We start from the raw sequence: 21,925 nt of genomic DNA, 5'->3' as shown, positions 1-21,925 counted from the left end.
TCACTCTTTCTCGGATCTATAGTTCTTCCTTGTTACTTTGTAGCAGTTTGAGAGTCTTAAGCATCACCTTTCTCTGGAACCCAAAGGAACTTCAAGCTGTGACTAGACTTCCAATGAACTCATCAGAGTTTAACCCAACCTGAACCCTGGAGTCTCCTCAGATGTCCATCGAAGAAAATTCCCAGGAAGTTCCAGCTGCCTCTCAACCTGTCTCTGAAGTGTTAATAAAGAACCTTCATAACTTGACTCTCAACCCTAGTACCAAATTCCCTTCCCTTCTACCAGAATATCCACCTCAACAGGGTGGACAGAGACTTGGTGAAGGCATACTCTATAGGAGGAGAGGAGTGAGGACATTGTTAACTGCTTGGGAAGAAAGGATAGAAAGGATGATTCAAGTTATTAAATACCACTAGGACAACCAATTTCCTCTGACTCAAAGAGAACCTTGGCAGAAGGAAGTTGAGACTTAGTCAAACATGGAAAGATTTAGATGTAGCTGTCATTATTGCGTGTATCATAGAGATCCTTCTGAGGATACTATCACGGAGAATAATTATGACACAGAGTCGATTGAGCCATAAATTTTATTCGTGTACTGTTTTTTCCTTGCTAATAATTTTAGGATCATTATGAAGCAGCTTGGGAAAGCTACTCTAGGAGAGACTTTGTACCAATATTTTGATAACCTATAAGTTCTGTGATGTGTTTCTTTCTTGCATCTCTTTTCTGTCTTGATCCAGGTAACTTATAAGGAATCTATATATTGATAGTTTGCATTTGAATAACTTGAATATACTTTAGTTCCACTTCTTGATTTGAGACAAAGAAGCACTAATAGGTCTCAAGTATTGCCTGTTTTAGAAGCCTGAGGTCAGATGAAATCCAATATCAAGAATTTGAAACAAATTAACTTGTGTGGAAGGAATGTAAAGAAAACATTGGGTAGTTTGGCTAGAGCATAATTAGAGCAAGGTGTATTAACTAAATTTTCTGGTTTTCAAAAATTTGAATTGTAATAAAAATTTTTGATGTGCTATTTCAATTTTCAGTAGTAAGTAAATGTATGTATGGAGGATCTTATTAAAATTTGAGACATATTTGAGTACCTGTAAAAAAAAAAACAAACTGTCTTGTGAATGGTGCCCTCCGTACACCTAGAGGAAAGGAGCATCCTTATCTCTGAAGACAAAGGGACACAGAGAGGAATCTGAACAAACAGGCCTTGTTCAGTTTCCCCCAGTTTACTATACTTAGCTCAAACTCCTTGTTTATCTCACATTTCCACAGCTCTCTACCCTTCGTCACACCTAGTATAAAAACACTCAAGTTTAATCATTTCTTTGGGTCTTCATTTCCTTATGAAGGCTTCTGTGTCACATAAAACTTATATTGAATAAATTTGTGTGCTTTTCTTCTGTAAATATGTCTGTGAAAGTCTAATTCTCAGACCCAGACAGGGAAGGACCCTAAGAGAGTCAAAGAAAACTTTCCCCTCCCGTACAAGACCCTGTTAAGTATTTTTGTCTCTTAAGTTCAATGACCTCAATGTCTTCACCAGTTCTCAGATAATGTGGCTTGAGTTCCCTCACCATCCCAGCTGGTAAAGGCTGCCTGCCAAAATACACCCCCAAATATACTCATTAACCCCCTCTACCCTGATTTGTTATTCTTCATAGCACTTGTCCCTACTCAACATGATGTCCTTTATGTACTTGTTTAACGTTTGTCTCTGCCACTAGAATGTAAGCTTTATGAGGGTGGGGAAATTGTCTGCCTTGCTCACTCATGTCATTCCAGCACTTCCATCAGTATCTGGCACATTAATAGGTCCTAAATGAAGTTTTATTTAATAAACAAATGAGTAGAGTGGGGATGAAAAGTCAATTTAATTTAGAAAGTGATGAATGGGAACAGCATGGTTATATCAGAGCCCTAAAACTGTACAGAATGAATGATCCATCCTAAAAGAAGTTATTTGCTTAAGGTTGTTGTTTTCTTTTTTAAAAAAAGGAAAATAAAAATGTATAATTAACCTTTTTTTAAAAGTCTCACTATTGACTTAGGTCCTTGCACATCTCCATTTAGAGGTATAGATGTTTTGCATGTGTTTGAGTGCAAAACTCAAACTGGAGGGATGAATCAAAGCAGAGCTCATTCATTATAGGTTGGGATTTCAAAAACATCTTTAAAGGAGGCAGATCCTTCCCAAACAACATAAAAATGCAGGAGCAGAATAACTAAGATAAGAGGCACAAATTTAAAATGTCAGGCATTACAAAAATGTAAGCAATCTCCAATGCTAATACAATTTTTACCTAAAGTAAATAACTCTTAGTTCTCTCTCTCTTCTTTTCCTTTCCCCTTCCAGGAGTATGGGTAATCATTAGGAAAAAATAGAGGAATTAAATTCATTGTACTATATATTGTCCATTGTCGGAGGACGTCGTTGTCAGACTTTGCTGAAAACAAAAGGGAAGTTCAGCCACATCTAATTAAGGAAATGCAAATTAAAACCACAATTAAATACCACTTTACACCTATTTTGGCAGTAATCGGTGTGTCTGACAATTCCTAGGGTTGCCATGGATAGAGGGAAGCAGGACTCTCATACTCCACTGGTGAAGCTATAAATTGGCATGATCACTTTGGAAAACAGCTTAACTTTTTTGGTAAACTCTGACATGAACATATTACACTAACCAATATTTCCACTTCAAAGGTTATAAGTAGAAGAGTGGCAGTGTTTCTGAGCACACTAGACTTTTAGACTGCTTGGTAGCACTGGGTCTACCTAAGTGTGAGGACTTCCTGCTTCCACCTGCCCATGTGTTTGTGCTCCTTTGGGTCAAACCTCCATAGCCTGAATTTTTCAATTTCTTTCTTTCTCTTGTTTAAAGATAATTTTCAGAAGAAGGTAAAATCATGACTTACATACAGATGTAAAGATGAATGTGTTTAAGGAATTTAATTTATTCAAATGATATGAGGGAACCAAGCAGATGTAATAATTGGTTCAAAGGAAAAGTCAAACTAGCAGAGGCTTATATGAAGTAAAGGAATGTTGAGATGAATTGTGAATAGAGACAAAACTGATTTTTCCACAGTGGAGAGGAAGTCGATTAAAATCATCACCAGAATGGACAGAATTTATGTATCTATCAGTCACCTACAATTTAGAAAGAATTGCAAAATAGCTCAAAGAAGATGAATGGGGCTAGAATCTGATAACCCTGGAGGGTACGCTAAAGACAATGTCTGTTGTTTTCCATTGAAACACCAACACCTTACTGATACACTAGTGCAAGTAGAGTATTGTTTGGATCTCTCACACATGTGTCAAGGAGGGCCTGACAGCTGACGTTCAGATGTAGGAAATCAACACTTCTCCTAAGTCAAAAGCCCAATATTCCAGATCACTGTAGACACTCCAGTTAGCTGGAAATTGCTGGAGGATCAAAGGTACCTGTTAGAGAGTCAAAGATACTACCCAGTATACACAATACATCAGGTGTATACACTAAGAGCTAAGAGTAGACGTAGGTTTGATGAGTGTAAAGAGGCCTGAATTTGGGATTAGAAGACCTGGGGAAGTCTCAGCTCTTCTTACTAAGTTTGTGACCTTGAGCCAGTTGCTCTGGCTCTCTGGCTTTCTCTCAGGCTTTCTCCTCTAAACAAAGTAAGAATTTTTATTGATGACTCTAAATTCCCTTCAGGATCCAAATGTTTATTAGATGAGCCAGCTAATCCCCTGCACAGATGGCCCTGCAACAATGCCCAGGCACAGAGAGTTTTGACATAGGACAGGGAAGATCTGTTTGTGAAAACATGAGGAGGAACAGCTGGATTTGGATGTCCTGGACCCCCAGTGTACAGTACACAAACCCAACATCTGTGGGAAACTTGGGAAGTTCAGTGACAAAGGGAGAAGTGAGAGAGAGGAAAGGAAGTTATCAAAAAACAACCTTCTACAAACTCATGGTTTTGCACAAGACTTGCCTCTACCATTAGTGACATTGTAAGCAGTTTATCACCAGAGTTGGCTCTGTCTTTACTCTGTGCTTAAATAACAGCAAAGGGGAACTGGAACTGTATTAGGGTTCTCCAGAGAAATGGACCAATAGGATGTGTGTGTGTGTATGTATTTATATGTACAGATATAGGTATAGATGTAGATCTCTCTCTCTCTCTTTCGTTCTCTCTCGCTCTCAGAGAAATTGATTTATTTTAAGGAATTGGCTCATGTGATTGTGGAGGCTGGCAAGTCAGAAATCTGCAGGGAAGGCTGTGAGACTGGAAATTCCAGCAGGAGTTGATGTTGTAGTCTTGTGTCCAAAGGCAGTGTGGTGATAAAATTCCTTTCTTTTCAGGGACCGTAGACTTTTCTCTTAAGGCTTTCAACTGCTTCGTTGAGGTTCACTGCATTATGGAGGGTAACCTGCTTTACTCAAATATTAGCAATGTTAATTCTTCTGACCCAGAAACGTAGTATCTCTCTCCATCTATTTAGGTCTTCTTTCATTTTTCTTAACCAATGTTTTATAATTTTCAGTGCACAGGTCTTGTGTATTTATTGTCAGATTTATCCCTATGTATTTTGCATTTTAAAATGTTATAAATAATATTGTTTTTTCAATTTCAATTTTCAATTGTTTGTTGCTAGTATATAGAAATACAATAATTTTTGTATATTGATCTTTAACCTATAATATTAGTAAATTCACTTATTAGTTCTGGTAGGGGTATTTTTTGTTTTGTAGATTTCATTGGGTTTTCTACACAGACAATTGTGTCGTCATCAAATTAAGACAATTCTACTTATTCCATTCTTATATAGATGCTTTTTATTTCTTGTTTGCGCTGGCTAGAACCTCTTCAGTGTTGAATAGAAGTGGTGATAGTATGCCTACATGACTTGTTCCTAAGCTTAGGGGGATAGCATTCAGGCTTCCACCATTGAATATGGTGTTAGCTGTAGGTTCGTCATAGATAGTTTATTTTTTCAGGTTGAGGAAATCCCCTTTTAGTATGAGCCTATTGAAAATTTTTGTTTTTTAAAAAACAGTGTTGGATATTGGATTTTGTCAAATCCTTTCCCTCATTTATTAAGATAATATGCTTTTTCTCTTCTAGCTTGTTAACATGGCATAAAGTTGTTTGTAATATTCCCTTATACTTCTAATATCCATAGAATCTATAGAATATCACTAATCTCATACCTTTGTTTTCTTTTCTTCCCTTCCTTTCCCTTCCCTTCCCTTCCCTTTCCTTTCCTTTTCCTGATCTGTATGGCTAGAGGCTTATCAATTTTATTAACCTTCTCAAAGAACAGCTTTTAATTTCATTCATTGTCTCTTTTCTATTTCAATGATTTTTCACTATGATCTTTATTATTTCCTTTCTTCTGCTTACTTTGGGTTTAATTTGCTCTTTTTTTCCCCAATTTATGGTGGCGGTTGAGATCATGTATTTGAGACCATTCTTTTTTTCTATTATAGGTGTTTCATGGTATACATTTCTAAGTACTACTTTAGTTAGCAATCTCCCACAAATTTTGACAGGTTGTGTTTTCATTTTCATTGGATCAAATTCAATTTCTCTTTTTTTTTTTCAATTTCTCTTTTGATTTCTTCTTTGTTATATGGCTTATTTAGAAGTTGGTTCATAAATATTTGGCAATTTTCCAGATACCTTCTTGTTAATTTCTAATCTAATTCCACTCTGGTCAGACAACATACCTTGCGTGACTTGAATATTTTTAATTTATTAAGTCATGTTTTATGGCCCAGAATATGGCCTATTGCGGTAAATGTTTCATATGTAATTGAAAAGAATATGTATTCTGGTATTGTTGGCTGGAATTTTCTAGAAATGTCCATTAGGTTAAGTTGGTTGTTCATACCTTCTATATGCTTGATGATTTTTTTTTTTTTTTTGCCTACTTGTTCTATCAATTATTGGAAGAGGGTATTGAATTCTCTGACTGTAATTGTGTATTTGTTTATTTCTCTTTGCAATATTAACACTTTTAGGTTCATGTATTTTCAAGCTTTTTTTTAAGTGCAAAAATGCTTCAAATTTTTAGGTTCTTCTGTTGAATTGACTCTTTATCACTATGAAATAAACTTCTTTATCCCTGGTAATATATTTTTGCTCTGAAATCTACTTTGTTTGGTATTAATATAGCCAGTGCAGTTTTAATTTGACTGGTGTTAGCATGGTATATCTTCTTCTTTTACTTTTAACTTATTTTATCTTTATATTGTGCATTTTTTGGTAAGACTTGATGATCTAGAGAGATTCTTTCTGGTGGTTTAAAGATATGTCCACATATCACTTGATACTCCTCCCTTTAAGAGGTAGAACTTAAATTCTCTCTCATTGTACGCAGTCTGGACTTAGTGACTTGCTTCTAATGAATAGAAGAATATGGAAGAAGTGATGATGTATCACTTCTAAGCCTCGGTCATAAATGGCATTGCAAATTCCTTCTTGCTGTCTCTCTGGGATCCCTTGTTCTGGTGGAAACCATGTTCTATGTTATGAAGATAACTCAAACAGTCCTCTGGAGAGGCCCATGTGCCAAGGAACTGAGAGGCATCCTGACAATAGCCAGTAAGGAACTAAGGCTTTCTACCCTTAGCCTTGTGGCTGCACCATCTTGAAAATAGATCCTCCAGCCTTAGTCAAGCCTTTAGATGACTGCACCCTTGGCCGACATCTTGACTGTAATCTCATGAAAGACCCTGAGCCAGAATTGCCAGATAAGCTGCTCCTAAATTCCTGACCCTCACAAACTATGAGATGATAAACGTCTACTTTTTAGGCCATTAAATTTGTTATGTAGCAGTAGAAAACTAGTATACCCTAGGATCATACAGATCCTTCCAGTTTATGATTCTAGCGTTTAAGTGAAGAAGGATGTGTCTCTAGTTGCCTATTGCTTTTACTAGCACTTTACAAACCGCTTTGCCTGTTGTATTTTAAAACTTTTCCTTGAAAAGTCTGCATTCCATACAACAAGGCATTTTAGGCAGAAAATTAAATAACATTTTGAATAGAGATATTTTTCAACTGGATATTTACTATTTTAATAGCTTATGTGATTTAATAAGATGAGGCCTTACCCAGTCAATGGATGATTACAAAATGAACACACTACCCACATCTACCACCAGATCAAGAACAGAATTGTGTTTTATTAATAAACAATAATGTGGGAATTCCCTGGCAGTCCAGTGGTTAGGACTCCGTGCTTTCACTGCAGTGGGCCTGGGTTCAATCCCTGGTTGGGGAACTAAGATCCCACAAGCCACACAGCATGGCCAAAATAATAATAATAATTAAAAAAAATAATTCTTAAAAAAAGATGAGGCCTTGGGAAATTTAACACTTGCCATAGAGTTCTGAAGGAGAGAAGAGCTCTTAGGTCCTTGGAGGGCCAACAGGAGCTATGTGGACTCCTTGGCATTGTATGCAATGTGTTGTGTCAAGAGCGTCTTTCTAAGAAAGAATGTGTATAGCTTTTACCAGATTTTCACAGAGTCTTGCCCCCACATCAAAAAAAAAGAGTTAAGAACCACTTATTTGGTTCCCATTGCCACCTATGAGAATTCAAGTACAGAGAGGTAAGTGAGTTACCTACGGTTAGAAACAGAGACTTTCTCATTCTTAACTCAGGGCTCAAACTCCAATCTGAGAGATGAATTCTACCCACCAGAGACAGCTCAGAGCAGAACTGGTCTTTACAATGCTCTCAAGTGCCCAGACCCTCAAGACAAATCTTTACATGTATTATTTTGCTGTTGCATATCTCCTGCTTGTTTAACTCATCAAGCTGCTTCAAGAAGGGGGTGGAATGGATCTTCTCCAAAAGATGTCCCCTTGCTGGCAGATCTTTTATCTTGGTGCCATTCAATTTTGCCCTTATATTGAAGCACACAGAAGCTCAGCCAAATTCCTCCCACACCCACACCCCCCGCCATGGTATCTGCTAGAATACAGCATTACTCTGTGGAGGAAACACAGTGTATTTTCTCTGACATGATTCCTGTAAGCATATCACTTACATGTTTCCTCAATAGTTTTTGAAACCTTCACATCTTTGCGATAACTGTTATCCATCTCTTTCTGAACTAAGCCAGATATGAATGTTATCACCATAATAAATTAAAAGATTTGGGTTGAAGAGTCAAAAATCAAAGTTAATTTCTAGTATTTATGTTAGTTCAAGATACATTCTGCTTATTTAGAAATTAGAAATTGCTAAGAAGCATCCACGGTTGCTCAAAAAACAAGTATAAATACTTGAATGGAGAGCTAGAACATATCTTGCAGTCTTCTTATATCTTGCACAGTGCTGGTCATTCGTTAGATTCTCTCCAAATACTTCATCACCAGTAGTGTTGAGCAGTCATCCTGAGCAAGCCTGGCTGATTAAAGCCAAGTGAGCCCATGTTCTAAATGGCCAGGCCTAAAGGAAAGAGAGTAGGAAGTCCTGGTGTTACCACTGACTTTTACATCTTAAGCTATCTACACTTCAGCTTTCCGAAGACATTCACCCCTATAGATTTGCCATCTATTCCCACCAACCCCATGCACTCTAGGACACAATCTTTTTGCTTTGGTCAAATCCAAATCCAAGAAGCCATGACTGAAACTACAGTCCTGGAGAAACTAGACTGAAGAAACTAGGCTGAAGAATTGTGCTGATGCCACGAACTGCCCAGACCTAAGCCTGACTCCTGGCTGTCCCTCCTCCGGCTTAGCTCCAGAAGACAACTGCTGCGAGCAGATTCCTGGGCTTGGCCAAATGACCTAGTGTGGTCCTGGCCACCATTCAGGGCCTCTGAGAGAGCACTGCGCCTCCTCCTCAAAGGTGGAAACAGAGACCCAGAGCCTTAGAATCATTTCCAGGATCTCTGAATGCAAATGTTTTCAGCAAATTCAGCATTCAATCCTAACTTGTGAAACAGTCTTGTAGCACTAAGATAAATTTAAATGGCTCAAGTGTTAATCGGGTGTGTTTATTTTTCCATAAACAGAAAGACGTGGGAATATTTGGCAGGAGGAAAGGACATATTTTATGTTTTGGTGATTTTCTTAAAAAGTAAAAACAACTCTATATTTTAAAGCAATTCTAAACAGATCACCCTTTCTGAGGAATGACAGGAAAATCCTCTGACAAGGAAATTAAGTTTATTTTTAAACTTCCAAGCAGTTGAATTTAATTATAGATGGCAGCAAAGAGCAGAGGAAAGATCCTTAAAAGTTTTTAAAAGAAAGACTAAGGTAAAGTTTTCTAAAGGATGTATTCAACATTGTATACATATATATGCATAGACATAGACATAGACATATATATATGGACATATACACACACACATACACACACACACACACATATATATATATATATATATATATATATATATATGGAGAAGAAAGAAAAGGAGAGAAAAACACTTTTGGTGGTGTTCTTTGAATCTACCCAGAAACTCTTTCATCTGGAAGTATGGAATTTCATTAAAATGAGTAATTTAGGAAGACAAATGTGGTTTTGGTGATTGCCTCAAGAAAACACGCCAACTTTTTACCTTGAGAGAGACATGTAGCTTAACAGACAAAATTAGTCATATTAGGCTATGATCATTTTTGCTATCTACATATTGCTTCAGGTGGGATTTTCAAAGCAGAGTCAAATTTTATACAATGAGATGACAAATTATTTTTATAATAGTAATACTAACATTTAAAATGATGACTTTTACTAGGAGAGCTGTCTAAATTTCAGTTTTTTAAAGGATTAGATACTTTGATTTTGCATGCAGAAGATGCCAAGTATGTATTGAATATGAATTACAAAGCAATATTAAAAGGAAAATACACATAGCAGAAAATATGAAAGTAGGTAAGAGCCAATAAGCATGAATTGTATATATTCCACTACCTAGTACACTATTATTGATGCTCAAGAAATATTTGATATTAAAAAACAAGATATGTCAATGGGCCCAGAGTAATTCTACTATACTGAATCAAATGGTGACTAAAAATGCTTTATTTCACTCTTTTATTTTGTAGGTATTATTATTTGGCATTCAGAGCACATCAAACACCTCTTGCTAGCAAAGAGAGCTGTGTCACTATCTTGGAAAAGTCCAGATTAGATCACTGGCTGCTGGGAAAAACAAAGGTAGTTCTTTCTTTGTTGTTTAGATTGTCACTCGAGTTGCTCTGCTGTGAACCTTTGTCTCTTATCAGTGATTTGAATAGCTCTGTAAATTGTGTAGCTTAGCAGACAAGACCCCAAGCTAACAGTGATTTTTGCCGGTCTTGGGTCAGGAGTCCCAGGACCTCAGTGACCAGAGGAGGAGAGTTTGCCTCCTGTTCTGCATGTAGTGAGAACCATTTAGCATTTCTAGAATGAGATCTTTGAGCTCATTTTTAAATGTCCCTTTTTCAATGCTGCTTATTCCAGCACCGCAGGCAAATACACAAATTATACGAATGACAATGAGTATCTTTTATAGTTTTGTGCATTTTTTTAGACTCGTGATATTTCCTGCCCACTCCGATTAGTAGTCTCATCATGTCTAGCTTTTCATTCAGGGGAACATCATGTCCCTGCAGGCTCCCAGGTTTTTATGGTCCGTTCTGAATTGCCCTACAAAGCCAGCCTTCGCCTGAGTGTGGATGGCAACACTGCTGCCCCTCAGCAGAAATAATTAGATCACTGTGGGTCATCCAGGCCCCAATCCCTCTGAACTTCTGTTGGCCGAGGGTCAGTTTTGTTGGTTAGCACCTCCATCAGAGCTGTGGAGAAAGAGATCAAGCTGAGAAAATGGAACTCATGGCAAAACTGAGGCTGGCCTAGAGAACATTTAGGATCTCCCAAAACCCTCTTAACTTCATCGTCTGTTTATATCAATAGTCCCACATTAAAAAAACAAAAAAAATAGTCCCACATAGGCTCAACCTTAGAAGGGGAATTGTATTTGCTTCCAAGAAGTCAGTAATGTTAGCATAGATCAAGTCACTGTAAACTTTATTTAGATGATGCTTTTAATATTTACATTAAGAATATGTTGGAGCAGAGTGAATTTCTGTTTGGGAGCCCACACGTAATGCTAAAACTGATGTCTCATTTCAGGTTTTTCTCAAGTATTACCATGTTGAGCAGTTAAATTTGCTACTGCGGGAAGTCATAGGCAGAGTGGCTGTGCTGCAGGCCTATGTCAAGGGGTGGCTTGGAGCCAGGAGATACAAAAGAGTCAGAGACAAGAGAGAGAAGGGGGCCGTTGCCATCCAGTCAGGTAAACGGTCCTGAATCTTGGCATTTCATTAAGTACTTGAGGCCACTCTCCTATTGCTCTTCTTGGTGGTTCCTTCTTCTCCCTCCGTTCCTTCCTTCTTCTTTCCTTTCTTCCTGGCTTCAGCAAATATTTATCGAGTATCTACTGCAGGCCAAACCTTGTGCTAGGTCCTGGGGATATAGCCGTGAGCAAGACCACCATGGTCCCTAACCTCCAGGTAAGCAAACAAGCCATCCCTACCTGAGGCAAGATAGAGGCGGTAGCAGTGGATGGATGTAATATCCAAATCACACAGACGTGTGCCTCAGCTCCCAGATTAACCGCATCATATACACTTCAGGTCCATTACCAGGTTTTCAACATCAGAATTGCTACTGCCACGTGCATGAGGCTTTTCTACCCCAGACAGAGCTTGTAAACCAAGGGAACAAATCACTAAGGCTCTGTCATACGCCCAGCCCAGTCAGTGCCTCTTTACATACACGTGTGTCATTTGTGCTACAAACAGCATTTGAGTTCCTGTGCTATCTCGAGTGGTTGTGAAAGTCCCAGGTCTTGAACACAGTAGATGAATTCCTTTGTGTTCTCATAACCCAGTATCATAATGTCCCCTCCGGACTTCATGACCTCACTCAGCGACTGGAGAGCTGTGGTGCTCAGGGCGAGAACAAAAAGGAGAGCTGGTCATGCTCCTGGTAGCGGCTCAATGCCCTGGTTCTCTGTCTGAAGAACTTAACACCCTGCCCCCTGCCCCCAGGTTCCCTTTTCCTTTCTCTTCGTTTCTGCATCCATTTCCCATGCCTTTTCCCTTCCTATCACATGCATTCCCTCCCTGAGCACAGTTCTGCACATAGTCGTCCCTCACCAAATGTAACTGTGATGCTACTAATCATTATTATTTATTTTTCTCTCCTTCAACTTTCATGTTTATTCCTTCCTCCCAATAAAAAATATGGAGTGGGTTGGGCTATTCCAGTCCTCTCCCACCCCCCAAGTCCTGAAGACAGAGCTTCCTCCATGGATTGGAATGACAGGGACCCACCTCACCTAGATAGGGGTCCCAAGTGATTCATAAGTGGAATCCAGAGGGTTCTGGAAACTCACTGCCTGAACCAAAATAACTCCTTATCAAGAAGCATCTTGGAGGCCAAGCTGAGAGTACAGAGAGGCCCCTCTTCCCCACCATCACTCACGTAGCTCTGCTTATTTTGTTCAGTGAGAAAGTAGGAGGGAGGAGGAGAGGGGTAATAGATTGGAGGGAAAACAGCTTATATCAATTCTCTGGCACATTCTTAAATTAATGTCATTCCTAGCACATGGTTTTATATTTTTAGCCTGGAGAGGATATGATGCTCGGAGGAAATTTAAGAAAATAAGCAACAGAAGGAGAGAGTCTGCTGTTCATATTCAAGCAGGTAATTAAAACATCATTTTCATAGTGTCCACTTGGAAATATTCTGTGATTAAGTTCATATGAGTTTCAAAAAGCTGAAATGTTAATAATTCAGGAGCACTGGAATAGGAGTCAAGAGTTCTAGTGAGGGAGGGTTCTAGTGCTTGTTCTGATGCACACACACACACCCCCATGTGATAATTGTGAGAATTGGCTGCATGCCATACTTGGCTAAGGATGCTCCAAGTAGGTACCCTTGTATTCCAGATTTTATGGAATACAAGAGAGGGAAAATGAGGCACAGAGAAGTGAAGTAACTTGTCCATGATCATACAGCTAGTCAGTGACAGAGCGAGAATTCGTTCACAGGCAGTTTGGATAGATTCCACTTTGCATACTGCCAACTGAACAAATCCCTTTCCCTCTTGGAGTCACCCATCCCTCGTCTGTGAACAAGAGCATTGCCTAAAAGGGTCTAAAAGACGTCTTCCAACCTTGGAATTCTCTGATTATATGCTTGACCAGTCTCTTGGTATCACAGAGATAGGAACAGCTCAGGGACTTTCCTGGCTAACTGAGTTTCCCACACCCAGACCTGTATGTGGCTAAGGCAGTCCTTTGGGCCCTACAGGGTGAGGGCACTGTGGCTCAGCTTGTGGCTGCCTGAGCACCTCGAGCTCTGGTGCCTGGCTCCCAGGTCATTCTGCTCTTCTGCGAATGGCAGTACCCACGGTGGCTGCGAGGCCCAGCTCCCTCTGTCATTTGGAGCTGCATGTGACTAATTGAGGCTCTGGAAGAAGCAGGCCACAGAGCACACCGGGAGCTCCTAGAGCACAAGAAATCGGAGGCAGAATGAGAGAGAAGTGGCCAGTCCAGTGGACTCAGCAGCAGGGAGAGGGAGAGGGTTTCAGACACTGCCACGCATGAAGCCAACGTTTAAATACAACAGCTGCAACATTTTCGAGGAGGTCCCTGCCCAGAGCCTGGCTCCAGGGACACTCCTCGGAACTCTCTGGCCCGGTGAAGACCTGACGACTTCATTCAAAACCAAAATATCTGGGAGGAAGGGGTGTCATTTAAATCCAAATGGGTAACTTTTAAGACCATCCCCTAGGAATTCTAAGCTCTACAACTTCAAAGCATCAGGAAGAAGGATGCAATTCTAGTTGCAGCTTAAGAAAGACAACTCAAAGTGCATTTTTTTCTCTACCTCCCCACTGCCCAACACACACACACACACACACACGCACACACGCACACACACACGCACACACACACACACAGTACTCCCCACCCCTGCCCCCGCCATTAAGAGAGGATGCTGGACTGATCTTGCCGTTTGGCCCAAAGCCCAACATACATTTTCAGATATAAACTTTGAGCTTATATATTGTTGAGCCACTGATCATAAATAAAGTATGTGGGATTGTAAATCAAATTTTCTCTCTCTGAAAATCATCTTTAGAGGGCTCCCTGTTTGCACTGTGTTATTGCCAAGTGAACACTGCATAAAAACAGACAAGTGGTCAGCCTCATCACATCAGGACAGTCAGGATTTCATCTCTTCACTGCAGCACCTATGGGATAGGTACCATGGGAGGGTACTTTTGTTTCATGGGACCACAGAGAACACATTTCTTTAAGGAGCTCCCTCTTGTTGTTTCTTTTTTTCCTTTAGCCTTGCAAGCACCCCCCTTCTTAGCCTGGCAGCCATCGTTCCTGCTTATCAAGTGGCATCGGGAGCTTCTGAGTCCGCAGGGACTTAGGCGGGCATGTAGTCATTGAGGGTGGTACTCACGCCACTTTGCCCTCTTGGCAGGAGAGTGTTTCAGCCAGAGCAAAAGCAGGCAGCATCACTTTGCCCTTCAGCCAACACCATGGACAGGAACTGAAGTGCTGGTTCAGTGTTAGTGGTAAAGATACTTAGATAGGGTAACAACATTTGCAATTTTATGGGCAGTTTACTTTTACTTGAGAATGTTTTCCCTATCTTTAGAGTCAAAGGCAATGTGTTGATCTAAAAAGCAAAGCAACTCATTCCAAAGTCTCCGTTTCGGGGTGTGCTCTTCCCAAAGCATAATCCTCTCATTCCAAGCTCTTCTTCGTGCCACTAAGACATTTCAAGTAGAACAAGCCCCAAACATAGGGGTGCTCTTACTTTTGAAGCCTGCAGAAGTGGCTTAGGGATGTTATCATAACGTAACCGTTTCTGGATATTTTCTAAGGTTATTCTGTAATTTATTATTTTTTTCAACAAATCATTTCATTTGAAATTTAGATTCTGTGCTATGTGTTTGTTTATATTTCAAGTTCTGGCCGATAGTCTTTTTTTTTTTTTTTTTAATCGTGTTGCTGAGCTATGTTATATAGTTTTAAAAGAACAGCCCTTGAAATTTAGGAAGCATTTGGCCTACATGTTGCTACAGAGCAGCACATATTGAAATTTGTTTTCCTTTCATCTCCTTCCCAATAAAAGCAGCCGCGCGGCTTATCCCTTTAGCTTCCTCAGAACTTCCTTTCAGAATTCCCGATCTATTACGGCACATTCACATACCAGAAACAAGATGCCTTTTCATGCTGTCAACCTTTTTCATCTGAAATGTAAATTAATTCTTGCTGGTATGCCTTGACAGAGATCAAAGTCGAGGTATTAACCTTCCCGGGCTTTCTCCAGGAATCCGTCCCCAGGACCGGGCTGCTGTTGTTAGGAGGCCGGTGTCCCTGTTACACCAGGGCCCTCCTCCAGGCAGTCCTCGGCCTAGGAGCCGCCATCTCAAAGGCCCAGGGTCCTTTTGGAAGTGACCTCATCAGTACTTTGAAGCAGGTGAGGAACGGTCCGCCTAGCTAGTCTTGGGAGAGATGAGCCTTCTCATTTGAATTGTGGGCCCTTCACTCAGATTCCTGGAGCTTGTTAAGTGGTTCTGACAGCTAGTGATCTGGGTGTGATACAGGGAGGGACAGGGCTCCAGATTGGAAACCTCTCCCTTTGCTCCGTGGGTCTTTTCTTGCCTGTCAGTCTTTGAGGTAGGCCACATTTGCATTTTCAAAATAAACAGATGCCTTTCAAATACATGAGCTGGTGGTCTCGAGATCTCTGTGGGCCCGAAACTGTTCACCAGCCAGGGAGCAATGCTGGAAGAGAAAACAAACAGAAAAACACGCCTGGCACATGCGCACACGTTTTCTGTGCGCAGAACATTATGCCGGCAATAAAGGGCCTTTGTGAGATGTGGGGTCGCAGGGAGAGAGCTAGCTGGGGACCTGGGCAAAAGTATCCTTTATCAGTTTCTGTTTTTGGCGGGGAGGGAAACCACTTTGATTGTCACCTTGGTGAGAAGTGGCATGCTTTATTGTGTTTTTATTATTGATTAATGCTGATAATAGGCTCTTACCATAGGAAAACACACTCCTTTAAACACCAAAGAATTAAAAACATGTACTTTTTTAATCAGAAAAATAATTGAGCACCTATTAGTGTTCAGATACATGGGGTATTCTAAGTAAAAACTAATAGTTGTATGTCATCCCATCACTAATCTGTTTTTTTTCCCGAGTTTCTAGTGTTTATTTTTTTTAATTTTTATTGGAGTACAGTTGATTTACAATGTTGTGTTAGTTTCAGGTGTACAGCAAAGTGAATCAGTTATACATATACATATATCCACTCTTTTTTAGATTCTTTTCCCATATAGGTCATTCGACAGTATTGAGTAGAGTTCTCTGTGCTATACAGTAGGTCCTTATTAGTCATCTAACTAATCTATTATTTTTTAAATGAATTCTTAAGTTTCAGAAAGTGGATATAACTAGATTTTGTCAACTAAAATTGCATACCTTCCTCAGTAAATACTATCAGAACAAACAACCTGCAGGGAATTTTAAAAAATACCTACAGTGTCTCAGTCTTTTAAGTTTTTGAAAGCACAATTTAAAAAAAATTGCCCCTCTAATTCAAAATCTTTTTTTAAGCGAGAGCAAAGTGCTGGGCTCCCCATGTCACAGGGGAAAAGCCTCAAGTAGGTGACAGTGGAGCCCTAGAGGCTGGGAAGGAACTGCAAAGAGTGTTTCCAGGAGGAGCTGGCTTTTCCAGCCTCCCTTCCCGCCTGACCCCCGCAGCCACCCCTGGAGCAGGAAGAACCCATTGGTTGATAGCACTTTTTCATCTAATTGCTTCAGTGCTGTGGAAATTGTCATTTTCTCTTTCTCTCTGTCCTCTGGTCAGCTTCCTACTTACTCCCCTCCTCGGTCCTCCAGGAGATAACAGCACTAAAATCTATGGCCGTTTCTCCCTCTGATGCCCTTTGGGGGGAGTGCTTTCTGGAGCGGCAGCCTCAACCGTGCGGAGGCTGAGGGGGCCTCTTCCTTGAGCCTGTGAGCAGGCATTTTAAACCAGCTGCAGCTGGAACCTCTGGGCAGCGCATCATGTGACTCCAGCCAATGAGAGTTGCTTTAAATGCAGCTTCCAGAGAGGAAAGCAAGCAGAGAATCCAGACAGGCTCTGCCCCTCCTCCAGGTTAACTTCTTATAGAAACCCGACCCCTACCTCACGTTGGAACCAAGTTTTTAGTGTTTAAAACTGCCTGAACTTTTCAATCTCTCTCAGGGTAAGGCCTCCTCCTGGTCTTTTCTAACTTTGAAAGGCTGGTTCCTTTAGCATTGTTGGTGGGTTGGCAATGACTAGGTGGTTACAGTAATTTCCTAGAACGAGATTTCCAGAAATACCCCTAGGTGCGCAGGACAACTATATTTTAAATTCGGAAATTTCTTTCTTTCATTCACTTATTCAACTACTGTTTAAGTACCTGCTTTATGTTCGAGCTACTACCAAGATGAGCAATAGGATTTCATTTGGGGCCTCAAATTTTCCATCTTCAATACAGAGGGCTAAAAAACATTCTCTCCCTCAAATGGATGCTGTTTGTATAATCAGGTCCTCTATATTATGTCAACGTTCAATGGAAGGGAGTTGTGTAAAACTCCAGAGAGTCAAAATCATTATAAAATATAGCTGAGGATATACACTGAGAATGGCCCATGCTTCTTGAGGGTGAAAATAATTAGGTAGATACTTTTCAGTCTGTCGAATCTGTGCATAAGCAGGTTGTTGATCACAAGCCAAACGGTAGAGGAAAGTCAAGTGAATGTACCATCGAGAGAAAAGGTCCACTTTGAACAGACAGAAGGAAAACAAGCTGCCCTTTGTCACTCCTTTATGCATCTCTATTTGTCATTCTACCTCTATTCCAATGTTTCTTTACTCACTCCGTTTCTATCTCTTAGAAAGATTCCTGGTCATCTTGCACAAAAAAATATAACCCCTCAAAATGTGAGAGAAGACAGATTGTGAACTCTTCTTGGCAGGAGCCAGCTGCCTATCCTTTTCTGGTGTTTTAGGCCATTTCCACACAACAGTAAAGCGGCATCTGGGGGAAAGAATTAACTGGAGCATCTGAGCTTGAGGTGAACTGTCAACTCACACTAGCTCCACTGTCTTCTAAAGCTCTGCTTAACCAAAGGCAGGGTGCCCTTCAGGCCTACACAAGGGTCCTGCTGAGCCCGCTTGCACTGTCTGGCTTTCTCTAACTCTCTGTAGATAAAGGTCTGTGGCTGGTGTCTGACAGCCACAGGCATAACGTTTTGGAGGGGAAAATGTTTGGGGGGACAAGCATTGTGATTTACTTTGGGGAAATGTGCCTTGTCTGTGAGCAGGGTCAGGACATACAGAGAGCCCCGGAAGCATGGCTTCAAGAAAGTGGTTTATAGCGGAGAGGAGGCCTGGCCGTAGCTTCAAGGTTTCTGTCGAGAAATGGGATCTGCCAAACCTCAAGGGGCACAAGCAGTAGAATTCTTGCCATGAAATAACCTGTGATGCAAAGGCATGTCCTTTGCTATGGAATCAAAGTATTGCCTATGTTAGAATTAAACACGCAGAGGGCAGGGTACTATTCACCTAATGCACAGAGAAGAAGCTGCAAAGCCAAAGTGTGTTTGACGTCCACTTGTGCCCGATATCGTACTGACATGGCATGGAAATGCTCAAGATGAAACTTTGGTGCAGCAGTTGGCACCCCAGGACTCAAGATTAAATTTCAGATCAAGCCCATGGATAGAACCTCTTCAGTTTGGAATCGCTTCCTCCTTTATGGACCTCATGTAGAGCTCTAGAATCTGGCTGCAAAAAGGCAGTGCCCAAAATGGTATCCTTACCACCTCAACACTGAGTGAAGCAACAACTTTATGATCAGTAATAATTGGTTAATAATGGTGTCAAAAACACACTCGAGTTGCCTTTATGTCTTTTCATGTTTTTTCACATAGAATCATAAAATGTGGTATCACGTTTTCTAACCCTTATTAGTTATTGGGCTCTATCCAAGTTACAGTAAAGAAATATTCAGGGGAAAAATTAACTGTGCTATGGCAAGAATTATCAGGCTTTTTTCCTCAAAAGACTCCTGTGTGTACAAAGGCAGATTTTGTTTCCCCCTAAATAGATGAAACAGAAGCACAGAGAGTCTACATAAGTTGTCTCCCCTTATGTGTTACGTGAGCCTAATGACTGGTATCAGAGCCCTCTTCTGAGTCTTTACCGAACGCTCTTCCTAGTAGAACATGCTCTACTAGATGGTTTCCATCTTGGATATGGCACATGGACATAGAGTACCAGTCAAAACTTTGGGGAGAGTTTTATATACCATCCTAAGCATGTGGACTTTGGAGTCAGAACTACTGACTTCAAATCCTGGCTATACCACCATTTGTCATATGGTTTGGGGGAAATTCCTTAACTTCTGAGCCTTCGTTTCCTTAGCTATAAAGTGAGGCTCATTAAGGTCTAATTCTCAGGACTGTTGTGAAGATGATAGCAGATCATATACACAAAGCATCCTGCGTGGGATCCGGCACATGGCAGGTATTCAGTAAGTGTTAGTTTCCTCTCTGTTCCCCCTTCCTAAGTATGAACTTAACTTGAGGGGGAAAAGAAATTGTCTGTGAAATACTCTTCTATGATTAGAATAATAATGTTATAACTTCAAAAAGATGAAACTATTTCTCTCACTTTTGGAGAAGAAAAAAATAGTACCTGTCAAATCTCAAATACAGTTACAATAAAGCCTTTATAAAAGAGAGAATTTTCCAAATCTTAACTTATGTCTTGCTTATCTGACAGGGAAAAATTAAAATACAACAATAGCACGTGAAAGATTTCAGGTGGTTTTGTTTTTATCAAGAGCTACTCTCCATCACGCTGAGAGCTTGGTTCATTTGTGTGGATACATTTTTCAGTGACCTCAAAATTGTTCCGACTTAGGTGGTGTGCTCCTGACATCATTTTTCCCACTCAGGGGTTTGAGGCCCTTCTGCAACTTGTTCTGTAAAATAACAAGTCTCCTCCTCACCTCCTTCCAGAAGTCAGAAATTCTAAAATCCAGGAGTTAAATATCACCCAGACTTGCTGGCGTGGAAAGCAAGTCGCCTTTCAGATGTCTGAAGAGTTGGAAGATGTTGGTGAGCCTGTCACATTTAACCCACAGTGACGGGTGATTGGCAACATAACAACTGAGCGACAGCCATTTGGCCAAGAGTTCAAACCCCAACATGAAGAGCCATTGCAGGATCACGGCTTGATTTGCTGTGGCCATGAAGTCTGAATCACCCAGCACAGAGGCAGAGGCAGAGGTGACAGCTGGTAGCCATTCTCATCAATAAAGTTGTGACGGGTGAGATGTACAAGCGACCAGAGCCTGCTCATTTCATAGACTTTGAGCCAAGTGCTTAGTGTCAAAACCAGCTATGGTCAGTGATGCAAACGATTGTGAAGGGTCCCTCGTCAACAGCAAGGCTTTCCTCACCAGACTCTCCTCCTCGTGGGTTAGAAAGCAATTGCATCCTGCTGTCCAGGAACAATCCAGTTTGAGGATAAGGGGGACTTATCCTTTTATTTTTAAAAAATTCTGGTGACTTTTTGCAAGTCAGATTTATTGAGGTATAATTTATACAGAGTAAAACTCAGTTTGATAAAATTGGGTGAACACATATAGTCAGGTAACCCCCTCCACAATCAAGAAAAGGAACGTTTCCAAAAGTTCTCTCATGCCCCTTCTGTCGTCCATCCCTTCCCCACCCCCAGCTTCTGGTGACCACTAATGGTTTTCCTGTCCCTGTAATTTTACATGTTCCAAAATGTCATATAAATGGAGGCATACAGTATGTAGATATTTGAGTCTGGCTTCTTTCACTTATCATAATGCTTTTGAGAGTCATCAGTGTTGTTACATTTATCAGTAGTTTGTTCTTTTTCATTGCTGAGCTGAATTCTGGTCTGTGGATGTACCACAGTTGTGTCCATTTACCAGCTAAAGGACACTTGTTTCCAGTTCCTGTGATTATGAATAAAGCTACTATAAACTTTCAGAAATTTGTCTTTTTAAGAAAAATTTAGAGGAAAGTAAATAACTTTGTTTTATAAGAAGCCAGAATGATCCTGGAGGTAAGAGTTGTTTCCTTCTTGATTAACCAATAGAAATGCTTATTTTTATAACATCTTATACTTTTTGCATGGCAATTTACAGTTCATACATTCATGCAAAGGACTTCCACTAACCTTATTCCTGTAATTATCATAGTAACCCTGAGAGGTAGGTTAGGGATTTTATCCCATTTTACAGATTGTGGCTAAGAAACCTCCCGCAATTCAGACTGCCTGACTCCCGATCTGCTGTCCTTCCCCCCCAAACATTCTGAACAACCTGTCTATAAAGAACATGCTGCTGGATGCTTTGGGGGTGGTCACAAAAACAACATAAAAATGTTGGCTTTTTTTCCCTTAAGAAGAGAGGAAGACAGTCTGATGCTCCACATCATACATCATCAGGGAAATACAAATTAAAACATTGATGAGATACCACTGTTTACCTGTTAGAATAGCTAAAATCTGCAACACCGACAGCACCAAATGCTGGTGAGAATGTGGAGCGATAGGAACTCTCATTCATTGCTGGTGGGAGTGCAAAATGGTGCAGCCACTTTGGAAGAGGGTGTGGAGGTTTCTTATAAAACTAAACATGCTCTTACTGTATGATCCAGTAATCGTTCTTCTTGGTGTTTCCCCAAAGGAGTTGAAAACTTGTGTCCACACAGAAACCTGCACAGATTCAGGCAGCTTTACTCTTAAGTGCCAGAACTTGGAAGCGACCAAGATGTCCTTCTGTAGGCG

General features: G+C 40.5%; 1 protein-coding gene across 1 annotated transcript in view; it reads left to right on the top strand.

The window, feature by feature from the left end:
• MYO3B (myosin IIIB) overlaps nucleotides 1-21,925 on the top strand; it is a 474,746-nt gene that overhangs the window by 336,191 nt on the left and 116,630 nt on the right. Inside the window, exons 28-30 of the mRNA XM_029225906.1 lie at nucleotides 10,084-10,195; nucleotides 11,153-11,315; nucleotides 12,650-12,730. Of these exons, the coding sequence (XP_029081739.1) occupies nucleotides 10,084-10,195; nucleotides 11,153-11,315; nucleotides 12,650-12,730 (356 nt within the window). The remainder of the gene's footprint in view (nucleotides 1-10,083; nucleotides 10,196-11,152; nucleotides 11,316-12,649; nucleotides 12,731-21,925) is intronic.

The sequence above is a fragment of the Monodon monoceros genome, unplaced genomic scaffold (assembly GCF_005190385.1).
Source record: "Monodon monoceros isolate NGI ecotype Baffin Bay Population unplaced genomic scaffold, NGI_Narwhal_1 Super_Scaffold_16, whole genome shotgun sequence".
Taxonomy (NCBI): Eukaryota; Metazoa; Chordata; class Mammalia; order Artiodactyla; family Monodontidae; genus Monodon; species Monodon monoceros.
This window is presented reverse-complemented; position numbering and strand designations above follow the sequence as displayed.